The sequence below is a fragment of the Branchiostoma belcheri genome, unplaced genomic scaffold, assembly GCF_001625305.1.
Source record: "Branchiostoma belcheri isolate BF01 breed outbred unplaced genomic scaffold, Haploidv18h27 scaffold200, whole genome shotgun sequence".
NCBI lineage: Eukaryota > Metazoa > Chordata > Leptocardii > Amphioxiformes > Branchiostomatidae > Branchiostoma > Branchiostoma belcheri.
The window spans coordinates 49,931-69,861 of record NW_017803492.1 but is presented as its reverse complement, the minus strand read 5'-3'; the positions used below and the strand labels follow the sequence as shown (position 1 = coordinate 69,861).

General features: G+C 38.8%; 2 protein-coding genes across 2 annotated transcripts in view; both read right to left on the bottom strand.

The window, feature by feature from the left end:
• The window catches only part of LOC109469358 (polycystic kidney disease protein 1-like 2), a 62,812-nt gene that overhangs the window by 23,820 nt on the left and 19,061 nt on the right, over window positions 1–19,931 (bottom strand). Inside the window, exons 8-10 of the mRNA XM_019767862.1 lie at window positions 10,129–10,330; window positions 8,549–8,691; window positions 7,482–7,589 (exon numbers count right to left, since the gene is read on the bottom strand). Of these exons, the coding sequence (XP_019623421.1) occupies window positions 7,482–7,589; window positions 8,549–8,691; window positions 10,129–10,330 (453 nt within the window). The remainder of the gene's footprint in view (window positions 1–7,481; window positions 7,590–8,548; window positions 8,692–10,128; window positions 10,331–19,931) is intronic.
• Window positions 16,607–18,120, bottom strand: LOC109469376 (lactadherin-like). Its single transcript, XM_019767877.1, has 3 exons — window positions 17,971–18,120; window positions 16,970–17,119; window positions 16,607–16,765 (listed from the first exon to the last, which is right to left on the bottom strand). Exons 1-3 carry the CDS (start codon window positions 18,118–18,120, stop codon window positions 16,607–16,609), a joined length of 459 nt encoding a protein of 152 aa, XP_019623436.1.

Genomic DNA, 19,931 nt, shown 5'->3' with positions numbered 1-19,931 from the left:
GGCTTCAAAATCAAATAATTGAACTAGGTTTGAAATTGCAAAAATAAAGAAAGAGACAAGACTGTACCTTGGACATGGAGTGGTCTGCAAAGATTTCTGGATCTGAGAATTCTGGCATCAGCCTGTTTAGATAAATGTCGTCCAGAATGTCCAAGGCTTGGAAAGCTATCGTCGTGGCTTCTTGACACTAGAGATTGAGACACGTGGATACATGTCAATCTTTGCATGTTTTAGGCAGCTAATCATGTATGATGGTCAAAAAGGCCATCAAAAATCCTCACTTGGAAATCATTAATATTAATGAGAAATCAGTGTCAATCAGTCATTTCACTATTGGCAACAATAGCTGATTGGTTCACGCTTTAGCGGGCGGGGCCTTGGCATGTTTTGGTGATACTTCGAGTTGCTGTTTTTTTCCCGCGATCTTGTCCTTTCATATGCGCGCCTTTCCCCGCCCCTATTGTTCTTTAATCCACACAATTTACAATTCCCCAACACTCATTCAAGCCATGTTTAATTTCCTTATGCCACCAACCATAATTCGCAACTGTGCTACAATTTGTCTTATTTCGTAATTCAACACACTAAAAAATTCCACAGATATTAAAGTTCCCCGGGTCTAATCAGCCTTGATCGCGCTACTGCATACTTCAGACGGCACGGAACTCGCCGGCATCGGCTGCATGACAGAACATATAGAATATGTCTAAAAAATTCCAGACTCGAGTGATTGTTCAAGAACATCTACCAAAAACACACTACATACTATTCAGATACATTCTTATACATGTATCCTTGTTGTACCTGTTACTAAACGAGGTTTACGGCGCGGAAACAGCACAGAAGCCATGATTGTTTGGCCGGCGTGCCGAGTACTTCGTCTAATACGGGGAATACATCGTAACGTTCTGGAGTCAAATGATAGACCGTACTAAAAACATAACCGTACTAAGAAGATTTTAGAAATAGTAGAAGTATAATAGTAAATCTTTGTAGAAGAAAGTCGGCTGAAGCCAGAGTTTTTTGACAACATATCTGCATTAGACCGGTTCCCTCCTTTTTCCTTTGTTTACAAACCGACGCCATTTTGTGTCACAGTTTATACTAGTAAACCTATAGCCCCATGTTTTTTTTTTCAATTCGTGTAGCTAAGAAGGTTATACACCTACCTGCATTTCAAATCCCAAATAACACATTCAAGGCAATGTTCAGCGTTCTATCTCTAGCAACCATTTTTGTCGATCACTGTCGATGCTATGTTTCAGTTACTCGCGCGTGCCGACACAAAGCTTTTGTGATTTTTGTCAAAATTATTTCTTCAAACCATGGAGCTTCAGGTTCCAACCGACGACTTCGACACGGTTGCACGACGGAACGGATGGGGATAGTTTTAGATTTACCATATGATGTCGCCCAAATAAGCCAAGAAGCTTAAAAAACATACGGTGGGGAAGTAAATGTTATTCTCGTTCGCTACCGCGACGTAGTTTTGACTTCTCTTTGTCACGGTACAATGAAAGGCGTCCACTTGGGGGAATATGAACTTTCCCTGATAAATACGATATATACGACTGGAAAAATTCCTTGAACTGTCAAAGAAAATCTTCTCAAAGGGACAGTATCGCGGTTGATTTGCATCAAGCCAACGCACTGTTGTCTTTAAAACTCGCGCCCGGGAGGAAAACAATAGGGCCACGCTGGTCGAAATTTCCATTTCACTGGCCTTCCTGGGAAGGAGGTGAGAACGAACCGCTCTGATCTCACCCGACGTCCTCGTTATAACTCTAAAACAAACCCTCTGTTCCACGTGAATTTTGAACTAAAACGCAGAAAATGTATTTTGAGCAATATCTCCCGATCCTATCGGTAGAATTCGATAAAAAATACACCAATCGGAAAAGTAAACGTCTGGCCGCCATCTTGAAAAAAATGACGTGATTCTCTTGCGCCGTTATGGAATTATGGGAGAAAACATACTAGAAAATCGACAAAATAAGTTAAAAACTCACAGACAACAAAAATTCTACAAGAGAATCTAAATTTAAAGGTCCTAAAGTTTACAGTATGGATAAAACATATGTTTGATGCGTAAATTAGCGAAATGTAGCGGTAGGTTAAAGTTCAATGACCCAAAATGACCTTATGTACGCACATACAGTCGGCGGGAAATTTGAATTGCATTCTACGTTGTCATTTCTTATTTTATACATATTTGGGGAGCGAACTAATTTTTTTTGTGTCTGCGTGATTCTTTTTCTAACTTCATAATCGCATCATGCGTTATATTGGGCGAAAGTTATGTTGTTTATCTGAACACTGCCACTGCTCACTGCGCACCGGGTTGTGGGCGGGGCCTATTTGCTTAGCAACGAGGATTTTAACATAGCAACGGGACCACCGTAATGTATATATGCAAAAGAGCTCGAGTTTTTTCAACAGAGATTGAGACAAAAAATATCGATGTTTGTGTGTGGCAGCTAATAGTCTATATTCGACATGTTGACTGCACCATGGTAATTTTTTTTTGAATGCTATAAAGCTTTTTAACACTTGGGGTGGAATTATATGGAATCGTAAGTATTTTGCTTGTGTGGAAGCATTATGCAATGTGTATCTCTTGACTTGGCTGTGATGTTGAAAAATGTTGTTTCCACTTGTGCAATGTTATATGTAACCAAATGCATATGGATGTTACGTAATTAGATGTGAGTGAATGAATCAATGAATAACATGTTTTTTTAATAATAAAATGATACAATGAGATACAGAAGAGCGGTAATGGTAACGTGCTGTTTATAAACCTGGACGTTCAGCACCCAAATGCTATTAGAGAGATGTTGTTTTTAGACCTCAGCGCTCTACCGTGCATATCCTCACGTCTGGGAGGTAGCCATCGAGCGTAAGAAGGTGATATTGCTACAGAAAATGCGAATTTTCTACATAGCTTGATGCGTCTCTGGTACAATATGGTCAGAGATAGTTGGCTTAACGCTAAATCCTGTATGAAAAGGGAGGAACTTGCTTACGTAGGCAAGGCCTGTAGAGAAGGATTGTCCAGCAATTTGACCTTTTTCAGCCAACACCGATGAAGCTGCTAGCACGTTCACAGTTCCTGAACAAAAGGAAGGGGCATCAGACATGTTTCTTACTACTTATCCACGACTGTGCTTACGGTTTAATGGAATCATCCACATATATCTATCATGGTTTTGCCTTCGCTAAAGCCTTATGTTTACACCATTGTATGTCTCCTGCATGTCTATTGTACTGGTTTAATTGAAATATCTTCTTCTATATCTATCTTAAAACTAGGTAATAAATGTTGAAACTCGAAAAGCCCAACCTATCAGTTTTACCATGGTAACAGACACAACATTGGTTCAGGTCATTGTCATTTAGGTTACTGTTTGGAGAAGAAGAAAAAGAAACGTAGCAAAATCAATATGTTTTCCTTCGGTAATCACAATTAAAGACAAAACAGAAACATACTTTCTGAGTAAACAACACTGACCAGAGAACATGAACGCTGCTAGTTTGTTGGCCACCTCCACTGGTGTATCAGTGGTGTTTCCTGCAAGCTCCCTCGTTCTCTCGAATGCTGCTTGTAAAGAAGTAGCGGCCAGTACCTACATGTAAAGCCATGACGTTAGTGTGTGCAATACTATTTTCTATTTCTGTGCAATACTGGACAATGACTCTCCTGGGGTGTAACGTCCAGGGGGTCAATGCCCTGGCGCGACCGGTGATGGTGATGCAAAACAAAAATGTGAGGCAATAATATGTCAAAATGTGTAGTGCAGTACCTACAACATCAAAAAGAAAAACTAATGTGATATGTACAGCGTAGACGTCCAGGGGTTAATGTAGCTAATGAGTGGCGCTGGGGTGGCCACTGTACTCTGTCACCCAAGCTTTGAACTGATCAGTTGACAGTTGCACTAACTTGATTACCTGGCAGGGACCTCTTTTATAGATCGTGGAAATTAGCTAAGCTTGTAAGGTTTAGCAGGAAAGTGTGTGAAAAAAGTAGGTGGTGCCCCTTTTGTTTTTGTTGTTTTTGTGAGTATGGCGTGTATTTGTATAGCGATGAGGTTGTCGATTGTCTTATAAATTAACAAATTTTCTGGTCTGAAATTGTTAATTTTTAAAACGTTAAGAGTCCATTGTCGATTGTCTTATAAATGAACAAATTTTCTGGTCTGAAATTATTAATTTTTAAAACGTTAAGAGTCAGTATATCCTATGTGTACTAAGTAGAAGTTTTTTTTCCAGACAGTTGTTACCTGTCTCCTGTTACTGTATTGCAATGTGTATTATACTTGATTGTAAAAGCAATTAGCCTTCGGGCATGATTTTGCGAATAAAGTTTCTATGTTATAAATTAATGTTAAACGTTGAAGTTGTCTGCGTTGTTGTAATGTTGGCCATCCTAGGGCCTGTTGTAGTGCGGTTTTGCTGACTGTGTATTACTACTAGTGTAAGGAGATTTTCTCTTAAAACGCCAGAATTACAGGATCACTTAATGACCTATTATTTGGCTAGCTTATACTAGTATTTGTGATGGATGAAAACTATATAGGACATAGTGTCACAGGGCATAATGTAATGCACTTCATGTTCACGGTAGCAAAAGTTCACGGTGTGAGAAAAATGGAGGTGATAACAGAATCATATGTTCAAGGTTGCGGCAGGTGCAGAAAAAAGAAAGTAGGACAAAAATTACTTGTTAACGGTACTGGAATGTTCACGGCAAAGAAGTTACCGCAAAAACTGTAAACATAAATGTATAGTTAAAAAAACAAGAATTATAATACATCCCAGAACAGTTGTAGTTTTAGTAACTGCGAAATTGTTGTAATTTTTTGGTACATACCTGAGATTTTCCAGACACCATTTCGGGCACAACAGTGACTAGGAAAGTAGACAGTGCCACGCCGTTGATGCTCTCAACACCCTCCAGATCCACCATTGCTATTGTTCCAGTTATCTTATCCACAATCTGTACAGACAGTCAACAAATTACAGTTTAACTAGTTCTATCTACTAGTCATTATGCCAACAAATCATTTATTCTATCTACTCGTCTTCTACTATTATCAAATTACATCCAAAATACATTCATGTTGCTAAAAAACCCAGTTACATTGTTATACTACATGCAGATGGATGCAACTATTGTATCAAGAACCGCGTCTATCTAGATTTATGCCTGAATGGGTAAGGGTTAGGGTTAGGCACAGTTCTGGATAGTCTCAGTGTGTATAACAAAGTAGATTTGCTTCAGGTATGGTCCTGGATACCCATGGACTATCCAAACTTTCGTCTAAGCTTGGTTCTATCTATTGCCTTCAGCACCAAGGACATGGCCATTCAACTGCATTGCATTTCGTAGGGAAGATTGAAGCATTATGTCCTATGTGTACTAGATGACAAAAATGTTGCCAGTGCATACTTATGCAACAGTTTTCTCACGTCTTGATTATACAATAGATATATAATCTACCAAACAGGTACGATAGCTTTGAGTTTGAACAAAGCATATCGAACGTACATAACATATAGTACTATAACTGTTATGTGTTATTTCAGACTTAATCTGTAAAAAAAACATTCACAACGCCTATAATACCTCCAAAACATCGTATCCTGTGTAAGCTAAACCTCCTGCTGCAGATGAGGCGAGTATCGCTCCTTTGAAAGCGGTCTCTGAGTCTCCCAAAGCGAGTTGTGTAAAGAACAGGCCATCAGGATGGGCATAGAAGGCGTGAAGGTAACTTTGGAGCTGAGAAACTGTCGGTGGTCTAATCTGTAAGATAAAGAGGGTGTCATTAAAAGTTAAAAAGAAATCAGAGATTTTAGACTTCCGAAAAGTGTTCAAGTCTTCAAGTCCACATGCACAAACAAGAATTTCAAGACTGATTTGGGAACTAAGGAGGGGTCTGTAAAATCTTATTTCATAGGTACATGTATCACCCCAGTTCCAGAATGCAGGTGCCTGGTCACCTTCAGGTGCCCTCCTTGTCAATCAACTTTTATAAACACCTCCCACCCACTATAAAACCAAAAGCGATTTTAAGGCAGTCAGACAAAATCATAATCTCAGCACACCCTAACGCAAAATATTCTAAGTAGTAGACGGTATCTAGCGGATTTTCGGTCAACACTGCATTTGTATAAGACTTATTCTGATGTTGCGGGCAAATTCTCTTGGGGTACAATATATTGTCATAATATGGACTAAATGAGTTCCATATTTACAATGTAATGGATATCACACGTCAATATCACATATAATTTGGTCCTGTCAGAAATGTCGTTGTTGTTTATCCGTCGTTCTCGACGATGACCAGGACATCACGTCAGCTTCTATCAGGGCATACATTGTGGTAGGCACACAAGAATGGGGTCCCGCATGCCGAAAATACCTGCTGACCAGAGGGTTTGTCCATTCTGTCCAGAATCAATAGAAGACGAATACCACTTTTTGATTGTTTGTCCCAAATATTCTGATATACGTAATTCATTATATGCAACTATATCAACTTCTATACCAGAATTTCTCGTCATGAATTCATCTAGCAAATTCAGATACTTGTTGACTTTTGACAATCCATACATTGTGAATATAGGACAGTATTTTAAAGAATGTCTAAACATAAGAAATTCTCTTAATGATTATATAAGCGCCTTTTCATCCCATATCACCTAGTATTGTACTACGTAGACTGATTTGTTAGATTTGTTCTCTCATTTCTGCCATACTTTGTACCTTGTACATTGTTGTGTAATAAAAGTCTGTAAATTTTCATAGAGCAAAATCGGCCATTTCAATTCTACGTAGAGCGAAGACATACCGGTTTCTTTAATTCAACTTAGAGCGAAATTGGCGCATTTTGCGTAGAGCGTATTTCGTAGTTTTGACGTCTAAGTAATGTGTTGTAGCTAATAAAATAAAATGGTTTTTATTGTCCAATCAGTACCCGTGCAGTCGCAGCCTTTATCGGCTGAATTGATGCAGGGTATCACATAATAATCAATACAAATCACAACAATTACAACATTCAAATAATACAAATAATACACATATTTGTTCCACAATCATTTTTGTGGAACTGTCGCAAGGGTCTGTGCGGCTGCCATTCGGCGCCACAAGGTGACCTCAATACGACTTTCCCCAACCGAAGTTAGGTACCCATTCACACCTGGGTGGAGTGAGGAAAGTCGTGTAAAGTGCCTTTCCCAAGGGCACAACGTCGGGACGCATGTTCAGACATGTCCCGGGTACGACTCGGAATCGAACCCGGGTCTCCCGGTTCACAGTCTATTGCTCTAACCACTACACCACCAGACGCTACCCAAAATGTATCGTAAAACGTATTGGGGAGGCTTCCTGGATTCAGCGTAATACGTAGCCGTCTCTCAAAATTTAGCGTAGAGCGTTGTTGAGACCCCCCCCCGGCAGGAATGTGACGCATGCCCACCTCTATTGGTGCCAGCCCGACCTCAAAAAATCGTCCGTCCACCGAGTCAGCGCGTACAAACAACCGGATACTGCCGACAGCGAGGTCAAACAGACGTGTGTATCCAACCTGCAGATAGACATAGCAAATTTGTTAACACTGTCAACTTCTATATGAAACTAGAACTAAAATTCACTCCAACACAAGCTTTGCAGTCTTCTTCAGGGCTTAGTGACTCTTTAGATACATAGTACCTTTACCTTTTATAAGATCTGACAGGTACAGGAACAGTGACATCCCAGTCCTGTCAAAAGAGCACCTGTCTAAAGTCCTGAACAGTGTTTTGTAACTTATACCAAAGTTGTAAAATACTATTGTGTAATCACCCGACTACTCTTAGTATATATTCTTAGTATTCAGTTTGCTTATGTTTTAGATATTGCTGACATTTTGTACAATTGTATATGTCCTGAAACTCCGTAAGTTTTTACATTGTATTATTAGGCTGCAATGTTGTTTTTGTGCGCGTCTAAGCTCATGACCTCTAACTTGGTAGAACCATTCCCATTCCTAGAACTACCAATTAACGCTCATATAATAAACAATTCATCCATTCATTTTATCTCTAAATCAAAATGAATTATATAACATTTACTTTATATTTATATAAGGCCATGTTGATTTGATTACATGGATGACATCCGCGCGCGCATGAATTTTCGACCGTTTCCAAAAAAAAAAGTTTTCAACCATACTGTAAATCGTGCAAAAACAGTTGTTAAATGAGCAAAAATATACCATAAGTTGCAAGGAAAACATTTAGAAACGATACCAATGTCGTAGAATGCCGAAATCAAAGGAAAAAAGACAAAAATGTAAAGAAATGAATTCGAAGAGTAGATTATTCGCCATAACATATTCTGTGCCATTTGTTCAACCTTCATGACCACGTAGATTTCATAGTGAAAGCAACTTTTTTTTTGCAAAACTTTTTTTTTTATTCGCACGCGCGCATCAGTTTTGGGGTTCCCAGAGGATGTCATCCATATAATCAAATCAACATGGCCTAACTATCACAATGCCCTCACCCAGACCCGTGATGAAGCCGTGAGGAAGATCCTGGTGTCCTCGTCCGGACCGTCTCCGGGAAAAGTCGCCGTGGCGAGTTCCCCCGCCGGCGTCAGCTGGAACCGTATCGATAATTCCAACGGACCCAAGATATCAAGGAACTCTGCAATAAGAAACATGTTATGAAAACTAGAAAGGCAAAGAAACTACATAATGGTCTGCTCTGTTAATTCCTACTCAAACACGTCATGAATGGTGACAGGAGAGTCTAAATCCCCCTACAGACATGATATAACCCAACACCATATTGTAGTTACCATGGTGACAGACGTCTGGTTCAGGTTATTGACCTTATTTTTTTGGAGAAGAAGACGAAGAATGAACAGAGCAAGAACAAAATGTTTTCCTTCGGGGAAGGGAAATATAAAAATATCAGAAGGCTTTAGCTACTTAGAAAATATCTTTGCACAACATTCTGAAGTTATCAAAAACTTGCACAGCTGTTGTACAACATTTTTTAAAAATGTTTGTGCGAAACTTTGCTGAACATTTTCTTGATATTGCTGAACATTTTCCCAAATGTATAATTGATATATAGAACCTTATGTAAATATATTATTTCATGTTCTGGCGTGTTATTTTGGGCTTAGGGATTTAGTCGCGTCGCGTCAAGTTTATTGTGCAACAGTTACATAGGATACAATGTATGGCAATTCACACTTAGTAACAATAAACTATTTCTACAAGCGTACTAATGGACCTCGGACTGTATATAGGAATCTATTCTAAATACAGTCAAACAGACTCTCTGAAGAGGGTCGCCTCACAACATGACTTAGACATCAATGGTTTCCAAGTCGAGGTGCTTTAATGCCATCTTTAGTTCTGTACAGATGGATGTGGGGAGGGTGACACATGTAACAATTGGCAAACTGGCTGGTTTCCCTATTAGTTATGATCAATAGTCAACGTGAATGAAAATGATGTGGTCACCATGGGCAGGTATTTGGCCTTGAGCGGACCCAACTCAGACCAGTCGCGGTCGCGTTGGCCAGGTGGTCACCTTGGACAGGTTGCTTAATACTTGCCACGATGAGGACAATTTTGGGACCGAGAAAAATTAGTGACCGTGGACGAGTGGCCAGCTTGAAGAGGTAGTCACGTTGGCAGGTTTGATTGTAGATATTAGTTAGAATCATTTGTTTTAATCGTTAATCTTTATGTTAATTATCTAATCAGTTTATTTCTGCAACAGCGATCTGAATTATAAGACTTTTGTTTTAATTTCTTTCCGTGGATGTAAAAACTAGTTTACACACTTCAGTTATTATTTCTGTGTCTTGATTTTGTTTAATTATTCAACTATTGCATTGTTTAATTTTGATGTTTAATTCAAATATGTTTTATCATGTATCATAGTTACCTTTGTTTGCGGTAGGCCCTTTAAAAAACCACCTAGGTTTCTGGCCTATCCCGCATATTCTCTTATTATTATTATTTGATTATGTAACTTTTTTATACGTGCAAATAATAAATAAATAAACAATAAACAATAGAAACATTATGGAAATTGCTGAGGGTTGTCTGAACAGAATCTCACCAGGACACGTGACGCAGAACTGATCGATCAGAGATACTCCGTCCGCCGGTAGCAGGGTACACACAGGGTCCGCGGACACGCCGTCTCCGCTAGGGGGCGCTGGCAGAGGGTTGACGTGAAAACGCCACTCCGCAACCCTGGTCAGATCACCGCAGTCAGCAGCATGGCGGTCTGTTAGCCGTACGGTGTAGTATCCTGCAGCCTAGAAACACAGACGTACAAAGATTGGTGCAACAAGAAGTACACTGAACGACTCGTGTGGTCAACTAAAACAATAATAGAAATACATTAAAAAAGTGAACATATTATGAAAGAAAAATATGGCTGAAATACAGCTATGAAAGCATTTATGACAATGTGGCAAAAGCTGTAGGTTGTTCGATCACATCATTAGATTATCTTGAAGTTTCTGGGTCCGAATCCCTTGTAGTATCAATCAGCCTAGAAACACATGAAGAAAGATTGGTGCACCAACAAGCACACTTTCGTATGGTCAACTAATGGTCAACTATAACTACATAGCAGACTAAATACATTACATACACAATCTGGGCTTAAAGAAAATATTAAGTAAAATATATATGCAATAAGGCTATAAAAGCTATTTGTTGTTTAAAGTTAAAACTTTTGGTCCAACACAAAAGCTCATTGGTCATAGGCTCTAGGTGAGAAAACTTTTTGTGTTGTTTTAACTTTCAACATGTAACTACCAACACAGATTAACTTTCATGATAGTATAGAAACCGTGGGTTGTTCACTTCTTTAGAATCTATGGTTCTGGATTCGAATCCCTATCCTCACTTTGACTACAGCTGGGTACCTAGGTAACTTTTATCCTTTTAAGGATGTTCGATTCATCTGGAATTTGGACGTCCCGTGTTAGATGGGACCTGTGCAACAAGCAGGTTTAACCCTCAAACACCCGAAAGGGTCCATTTGGACCCCATGCGTATGTTTTTAAGTGCTATTTGAGAATTTTTTATTCGAAAAAACAATTCCTCCCGTGACTTTGTAAATAAACCTCTTCTTCAAGTTCTACTTTTTTTTGGAGATCGACACAAATGTGTAAAAATAACAACGGGGAGTTTGATGTAAGACTATCTGGGGTCCAAACGCACTTTCCTACGCACGAAATTGTTTAGATGTCCTCAATATGTCTTCAAAAAAGTATCATTTCTTTAACTTTATGCAGTTTGCCAAGTATCCTCAACCTCAGGAATTAGTTCATCAGGTTTTCAGAGGAATTTCACCATTGACAATCATATGAGGTCAAAGGACAACCCCATGTTCATGCCTGAGGCCTTATCCTATATTTTGCATAACTTATGATAATGAGCTGGAATTTTTTAACACTTAATCATGCCAAAGTATACCTCTTACTATGTTTAACCAATATATGTGCAAAATATCATTGAAAGAATGCAAAAAGGAATATAAATTTGAAAGAAACCAAATGGGTGTTTGAGGGTTAAGAAGCCAATTCACTTATTGAAAGCTTCTTTTTATTGAACATAAACTAGACTATGTTAACCTTGAGACGTTAACTGTGACAATTCATATTCTCTTCATTTGAAAAGCAGTCACTGCCTATATTTGTGAGTTGCACATGACCTTACCCAGAATGTCCCACCGAGAACTCGGAGACGGTCGGTTGTCACACTGTCTATACCAGAGGTCCACTGCTGCCCTGGGAATTCCGCTGGGAATTCTACTAGGGAGAATTCCGTTGTTCCGAATATCACTGAATCCGTGTACAGCAACAAGGGTTGGGCCGATATCGTATTCCACGGATCACAGTTTTCTTCGCAACTGAAAGGAAGAATAGAGTGATTTTTAACCTCGATTTTAGCCATTTGCCTGTCAGTTTTTAGAGTGATTTTAACGTGTTCTCAAATTTTACCTATAATATCGCTGACTAAATAATATATGTATATGTGATAAATAAGTTGACGGTTTACATTTTAGTATGTATTTGAAGTAGTATGAAGACCTGACTGTGATTGTAAACAAGCCTGACAATTCGGCCTTCGGGCTGCAACTGGGCTGTATTTTTTATTGAATTGAATAAACCATTCTACTACTACTACTACTACTACTAATAATAATAATAATAATAATAATATTCAGTTATTGTACTCCCACTGGTTTAGGTCTTAGTGACTTATCATGTACAGTCAAACTTGATCTCAACAGTTATACATGTAACACAGACGGGATTAAAGAAAAAAAAAGGTTGGTGACTCGGTGGTTGTTCCTGTCCGTACCACATACTCCGGTTGAACATGGTTAAACACAGTGTGTATAAATGTTAAACACAGTGTGTATAAATGTTGAACACAGTGTGTATAAATGTTGAACACAGTGTGTATAAATGTTGAACACAGTGTGTATAAATGTTAAACACAGTGTGTATAAATGTTAAACACAGTGTGTATAAATGTTGAACACAGTGTGTATAAATGTTGAACACAGTGTGTATAAATGTTGAACACAGTGTGTATAAATGTTGAACACAGTGTGTATAAATGTTGAACACAGTGTGTATAAATGTTAAACACAGTGTGTATACATGTTGAACACAGTGTGTATAAATGTTGAACACAGTGTGTATAAATGTTGAACACAGTGTGTATAAATGTTAAACACAGTGTGTATAGATGTTGAACACAGTGTGTATAAATGTTGAACACAGTGTGTATAATTGTTGAACACAGTGTGTATAAATGTTAAACACAGTGTGTATAAATGTTGAACACAGTGTGTATAAATGTTGAACACAGTGTGTATAAATGTTGAACACAGTGTGTATAAATGTTGAACACAGTGTGTATAAATGTCTGATTTTTCCTTTGAAACCCTCTCAAAAACGCAGGAAATGCCATTTTACAAGGTTCAATTGTCAAAATCGGACCCTCCGTGGGAACCTTGCACCTTCGGCGCTCACTGGTTAACCAGACACCAGGAAGACCCCCCCCACCCACACACACACACATTAAAAATTCTGCCCACAGAAAATCGAAGAGGAATGCTCTAGATATGATTTCCTACGTGATAAGCTATTCAAATTTCTCACTTCAAATACGACAGATTTCAATGGACTTGTTGCTACAGATAGATTTGATTATCTATTTAAATGCAACAGCCCACACAATGCAAAAATAGGTAAATACATAAAAGACTGTTTTGTCATTAGAAAGAATACAGATTTGCTGTCACATGTACCCATAGATAACTCCGCCTGATTGTAAAGCCTTAGCTAACTTTTGATTATTTATTTTCTATATATAAGTTGTTAAGTTTTATTCTATTCCTATCCATTTTACTATGCTACTTATTGTTACCTATTTGCCATACAATGTACCCTGTACAATTGCCGTGCAATAAAGTTCTTCTTCAAAATCCTGGCTAAGGGCATGATCATTATCATGATAACAACTTACTGAAGGTCCAGTTCTGTTAAAGTGTAGACTGGAGCAACGTGAATGACGGTGTGAAGCGTGACCGGAGGCAGATCTCCAGCTGTGACGTCAACTCTGACGTCAGCGACAAGTCCAGCAGGCCGGGGGACGGCGGGGATCAGGTCATGAAGGCCGTACTCCAGCGGAGAATCAAACACCAGTATCCCCGGGTGGGACTCATCAACCCGCCAGCAGCCCAGCAGTAAACATGATTCTGCAGTAGAATGGTTTATTTCAAATTGAAAACTCAAGACATACACAATTTCAATTACCACCACACTGACCACAGACTCGCAGGCAACCATACTGGCTGCCTGAATTGCTCTGAGGTCACAAAATATCATTAAATATGGGTATTATTGTTAAAACATTATTACATATTGATAAATATTGTTAAAATTTATAAATCGTAAAATATTCCTCTGCTTTAGAAAATAGTTTGATAGTCAATATACATGTAACTCATACCACGTGCTCATACAGGAGAAATTCGACATATATGATTGTGTAAACCTAAAAGAAGTATATTATATAAATTAGGTTTATTTACAAGTGATAGAATGTATTCAAAGACGGCAAAAAGAAAGGAAAAAGAGAATATAGAAAGAAAAGAGGAGTAGAAAGAGAGAGAACGAAAAAAAAATACCATGAAACAGATGGCAATAAAAATGCAACAGTTTCTGAAACAATAAATACCATTGCAAGCTATTATTGTCTGCTTCTCGAAAGTAATTCACGATGCCAGGTTCTGAACCAGCTAACATTACATCACTTCAAGCGTTTGATTAAATTTTCAAAATTGAATCAAATCATCAACAGGTCAAACAATGATATACAAGATTTGATGTTGTATATCATCAGAATAGTGAGTGTTTGTTTTGTCCAATCGTCTTTTTCACTGAATAATACTCATCACATTTGACTATTTTCAGGACTTGTGGCAACTGCATTTCATTCTTCTCCAGGAAAGAAACTTGTCCCTAGTCTGTCTCTGGACAATAGCTCATTTGATAGCTACTGGACGTTTTCTTACAAACAAAACACTACCCCCCCCCCGGCCATAACAAAAAGACTTCATGACTATTTCATACATAAGTCCATCAGACTTCACAATCAGACTGTATAATCATGGTACTTCTTATGTCTGGATTGTACTGTTCATATTAGAAGTATGTTTATAAGTATGTACGTGTTTCTTTTAATATTGTAAATTGTAATCATAATTTATGTCATGGAGGCAATATTGTATGTATGTCTGCAAGTTTTATATCATTATAAACAATTGAGAATTAAAACTCACCTCGAGGTGAAATGTACCGGTCATTCACAAACACCTGCACCTCACACATCTGTAGAGTACGGCTGGGTCCCGGGAGCCGGATTCCAACATAGCGCGCCCTCAATCCATCTACAGGGATGGTCTTTGTCGTTAATTGGGCTGGGTCGAAGTTTAAATCCCCTCCCCACGTCGGGTTTTTCACCACCTCTGGCACATTCCCCAGATGTAGATTGAAAGGGTCGTTCCTTTCAGGTTCAAAGTCCATGCGGTTGTATAGGACGACTCTGTGAATTTATATTAGGACAATAAGTTCAGTTTTGTCTGTGTTTTGTCCCCTTACATTACCTCACCAGAGTCCAATTTGTTTGCTTAATATAGTATAGCGTTTCGTAGCATTTGTATGTAGAATCTTAACATTTCTGGCAAGTAACTTAATATACACTATGTTTAGTAGCCATAGAACATGTTAAGTATAATTAGGTACAACTGCTCACTGTACCCTTCATGTGTATAGTTTAGCATAATGTAGAATGTACATGTAGAGTCGTAATATCCTCTAGCCAGTAGCTCTTTATACTCTGTCAGATACAATGTCCGTTGACCATATATATAGCATTATGTTAGACACATACCAACTAGTAATCTTATTATTTGCCATACATTGTACCCGTAACAATCGTTGTGCAATAAGCTTTGACTTGACTTGACTATCTGTATATACTGAAAATGCAAATAATGGTACAAATGTGCTGAAAAGTGATAATAAACATGGCTGAAGACCTCATTTAGTTGGTAAATTTTAAATATTTTGGCGCACCAAAATGTTACATACAGCTTAAAGAGGAGCAGCAAAATCAATCGTTGTCTTTGTTCTTCCAAGTATAATTGTACCTCATATTTAAATTTTTCACTCCTGTACTTCTTTTATTATAATTGTGTAAAATATATCATATGTATTTCTAGCATTAATCTAAGATCACATCGTTGTTCATTATTTCTTGTTGTATGGTTTACAGATTCTGTTAATTTTCTTTAATAAATCAATAATGATGGAAAAACATAAATCATTTGTGTATTGGCCTTACCTGTTGACTGAGAATTGGTGACAAAGATCTATCATCAGCCAAGGATCAGGCTGGTCTGCTACGGTGCTCATGCAACTGCCGTGGTACATGTCCGTGTTTGTGTTTCCATCAACAACTTTTTCAGGTGTTTTGCCAGTTACCCGATAGTTTGTCGACGTCCTGCGTCCCTCAGCTACATTGAAACCTTCCGGTATGTCGATAGTCTCCATTGTCGAGGGGTCCTCTGTTTTATAAAATGAGGGTTCGTTCGTTTGAAAAAATAGTAAGGATAATTCTTACAGTTACATGGTAAATATTGCAGCTGCTTTTATAATACCGGGTAATTGTATTACAATCATTATGGCAAAACGATTTATTGACTACATGCATGAAAGTTTAGTATAAAAGCAAGATGCGTGCAGCTGCATAATCTGTAAAATAATATGTGATGTAACGGGGGGGGGGTAACATCGGAAGTTTTTTTACGCACTTGGACGGGGTCTCTAGAAAATGCGGAAATTAGCGAAAAAAGTGAAAACAAGCAAAAATAAGCGAAAGAAAAAGAAAAAAAACAAGTGAAAATAAGCAAAAATTAGCGAAAACAAGGGAAAATGAGCCAAAACCATCATGATGAGAAAATATCCTAAATATAAAGCAGTCGGTGGTACTCTCACCTGTCAAATAAACCTACCGTTAATGCTGCAGCCTAGAACCTCCACCCTCATACTCATATGTCCATACCAGGATTGAGGCAGGAAACGCACATACCGGGCATCAGTGGGACTGTCCAGCAGGTTGGTTACGGGAGTGTACCTGTTGCTGTTGCCTGGAAACACCTAGACATCACAGCCACGATAAATAATAGCAGTTATGTTTAGATTCTTTGTATAATATATTAGCTGAAAGCTGATACAGTGGCAAGTCTAACCTAAACCCTAGTATATAACAGCCGCCATGGTTCTTTTTCGTAATAGTTTGGGACTGATTGGATTATTTCTTCTGTTTGATCTAGAAAAAGGGTATCTTTGGATATAACCTACCTCTTCGGAGCCATCGCTACTTGCATACGTGATCCAGCTAAGGCCATCTGCACTGTACTGTAGTTTGTAGGAGGTCACCCATTGGTTGGTATGATGATGGCGACCCTGGATGATGGTGCCTGTGACGGTCTTCATTTCTCCTAAATCCACCTGAATGAATGGATGTTCTTCGTTATAGAATGCACGTGAAGTACAAGCCAGGAAACTAACTATACATCTGGATAGCGTGCACTGCTAGCTAAAATTAGCCCACATTGTGCACAGTAATTATTTAAGGACAGTACTATCAGTGGGGCAAAGTTTTGACATTAATATTCTAAACACAACAGATTCGAAGTCATCAACATAGGAAATTGTTCTGAAAAGGGAATTCGAACTTTATCACCTTCGAAAAAGCGAAATTTATATCGTGTGTGGCACAATAATCCAAACAAAAAAATCAGGGATTTCAATACAGTAAAGTATACTGTTTACGTTGATGAAGAATACTCATCCAGGATGGTAATAATGATAATAAAGTAGTTTAATCTTCTCAAGTTAGATGGACGTTTCAGGTGTACATCCGGTACCATTCATCAGTACACTAGTACTGTGCTGTGCAGATGAAAGGTGTCAGATGTACACCTGAAACGTCTAAAGATTAAAAATCCCTCCAGTTTGAGAAGACTAAACTACTTTATCATTATTATATAGTTAACAACATGGTTCGTCGTATTGAAAAAAAACACATCATAACATGTAGTATCACCCATACGTTTGTATGAGGAAACTTACTGCACTATTACACCATGGTTTCCATACATTTCTGGCAATCGCATGTATTGCACGCCCGGTTCATACGGACTCATACCTGCCAATCAAACCCAATATATACTCACTTTGGAACTCAAACATAAAAATATAGCGCTAGCATGAATTAGGGATACCTAAAATAGTACGTCCATATTCCGGAAGTAACAGGTAGAATCGTGATTATTTAATGTACCAAAATGTCTACCAACCTGTAACCATTCCCCGATTCTGTTGTATCTGACTGACCAGGAGCCCACACCAGCAACTCCGTTCAACCGAGCGCGGTAGGGCGCGTGAGCAGCATCATAATAGTAAGAGGATGCGGTGATTCTGTCATTGGGTATGGCGCCAGATTCCATCCCAAGGGAATACGTGCAGACTGGAAGGACGGTACGAGAAATCTCTGTTCAGTTTGCTTAAAAAACATAAGTCGCCTCTCACTGTGGTCGCCTGTTGAGTGCAGATGTCTGTAAAAAACATGCAAATCAGAAAAAAGGGGCAAAACTAAAAAAAATCAAATTTTCTCAAACTTTGTGTGGTGATAGGGCCTTGGCCCAAACCTGCACTCAAACTTTGTGTGGTGATAGGACCTTGGCCCGAACCTGTACTCAAACTTTGTGTGGTGATAGGGCCTTGGCCCAAATCTGCACTCAAACTATGTGTGGTGATAGGGCCTTGGCCCAAAACCTGCAAAAATGGGTAAGTTTTGGACCCCTGGTTACTTGTTGTACAAAGGACGGCACCCAGGCTGCCGAACCTCCACGGAACTCAAAAACAGGTGCCGACTCATGAATGCCACAGAGGGCCAGCATGTGACCGTCTGTCGCAAAGTCGCTAATGTACTATCACAAGTTCGCAATTCCAGCTTTGTATTCCTGATCCCTGTGGTTTAATAGCATTTTTTCTGGCTTCTGGTTTGGGGGGGGGGGTCTTCAGAGGATGTCATCAGTAGTCAGTGTGCCCTTATCAGGCTAATGATTAAACTCACCTAGGGATATAAAAAGCTGTAGTTCCCTTAAGTACGGCTGCCAGCCATTAGGGGTCTGAGTGACGACAAATCTCCAATACCGCGCTGTTCCCTGGAAACCACCAAACACCCTGGCAGTGCGCTGGTCTGCGCCCACCGGTATGTTCGTAAACGACACCACGTCCCTCCAGATGTACGGACTCCCGACCTAGTAGATGATATAGGTATAAAATTTACACCAAATATTTATGTATCTATTTCAGCTTTTTGTTACAAAACAACACTGGGTTTGCAAGCATAACAGATCTAGAGGCAACAGAACAGGGCGGAGCCTAATAAAAATAGAGGCATCAGTACAAAACCTTAACCTTCACATTGTCTAGCCTAACAAATTCTTACCCAAAGTTCAATCGCATTCATTACTTAGTCTAGTGTATGGTGACCAGCCTCTCCAAATCTGTCCTGCCATTGCTACATGAAATCAACACCACAGAGTGTCTGCTACAGAACCAGTTATCATGATGGCAACAGCTGTAAGCTCCAGGTCATTAGCCTTGTGTGTTTGGAGAAGAAGAAAAAAAACCTAAAGCACAACAATTATATTTTTTTTCCTTTTGCAAAGGTAAATAAATATAATCTTGGTAGTCCTTCATTGCCGAAGATTGTTGAGTATCCTCAATCATGGAAGGTGTGACTTAATGTGACCTCATGTGGCTTAATAAGGCCATGTTGATTTTGATTATATGGATGACATCCGCGCGCGCATGAATTTTCGGCCGTTTCCAAAAAAAAAGTTTTCAACCATACTGTAAATCGTACAGAACAGTTGCAAAATGAGCAAAAACATACCATAAGTTACAAAAAAAATTAATAAAAACTATACAAATGTCGTAGAATGCCAAAATCAAACGAAAAAAGACAAAATTGTAAAGAAATGAACTTAAAGACTAGATTATTCGCCAAACCATATTCTGTCCCATTTGTTCAACCCTCATGACCACGTAGATTTCATTATGAAAACAACTTTTTTTTTTGCAAAACTTTTATTTTATTCGCACGCGCGCATCAATTTTGGGGTTCCCGGAGGATGTCATCCATATAATCAAATTAACATGGCCTAAGATAAAATAAAAACAAACCTGCGACTTTTGTAACATGAAGGCTGCTATGTCGTGCGAAACATCCCCGAAGGTGTACCAGGCA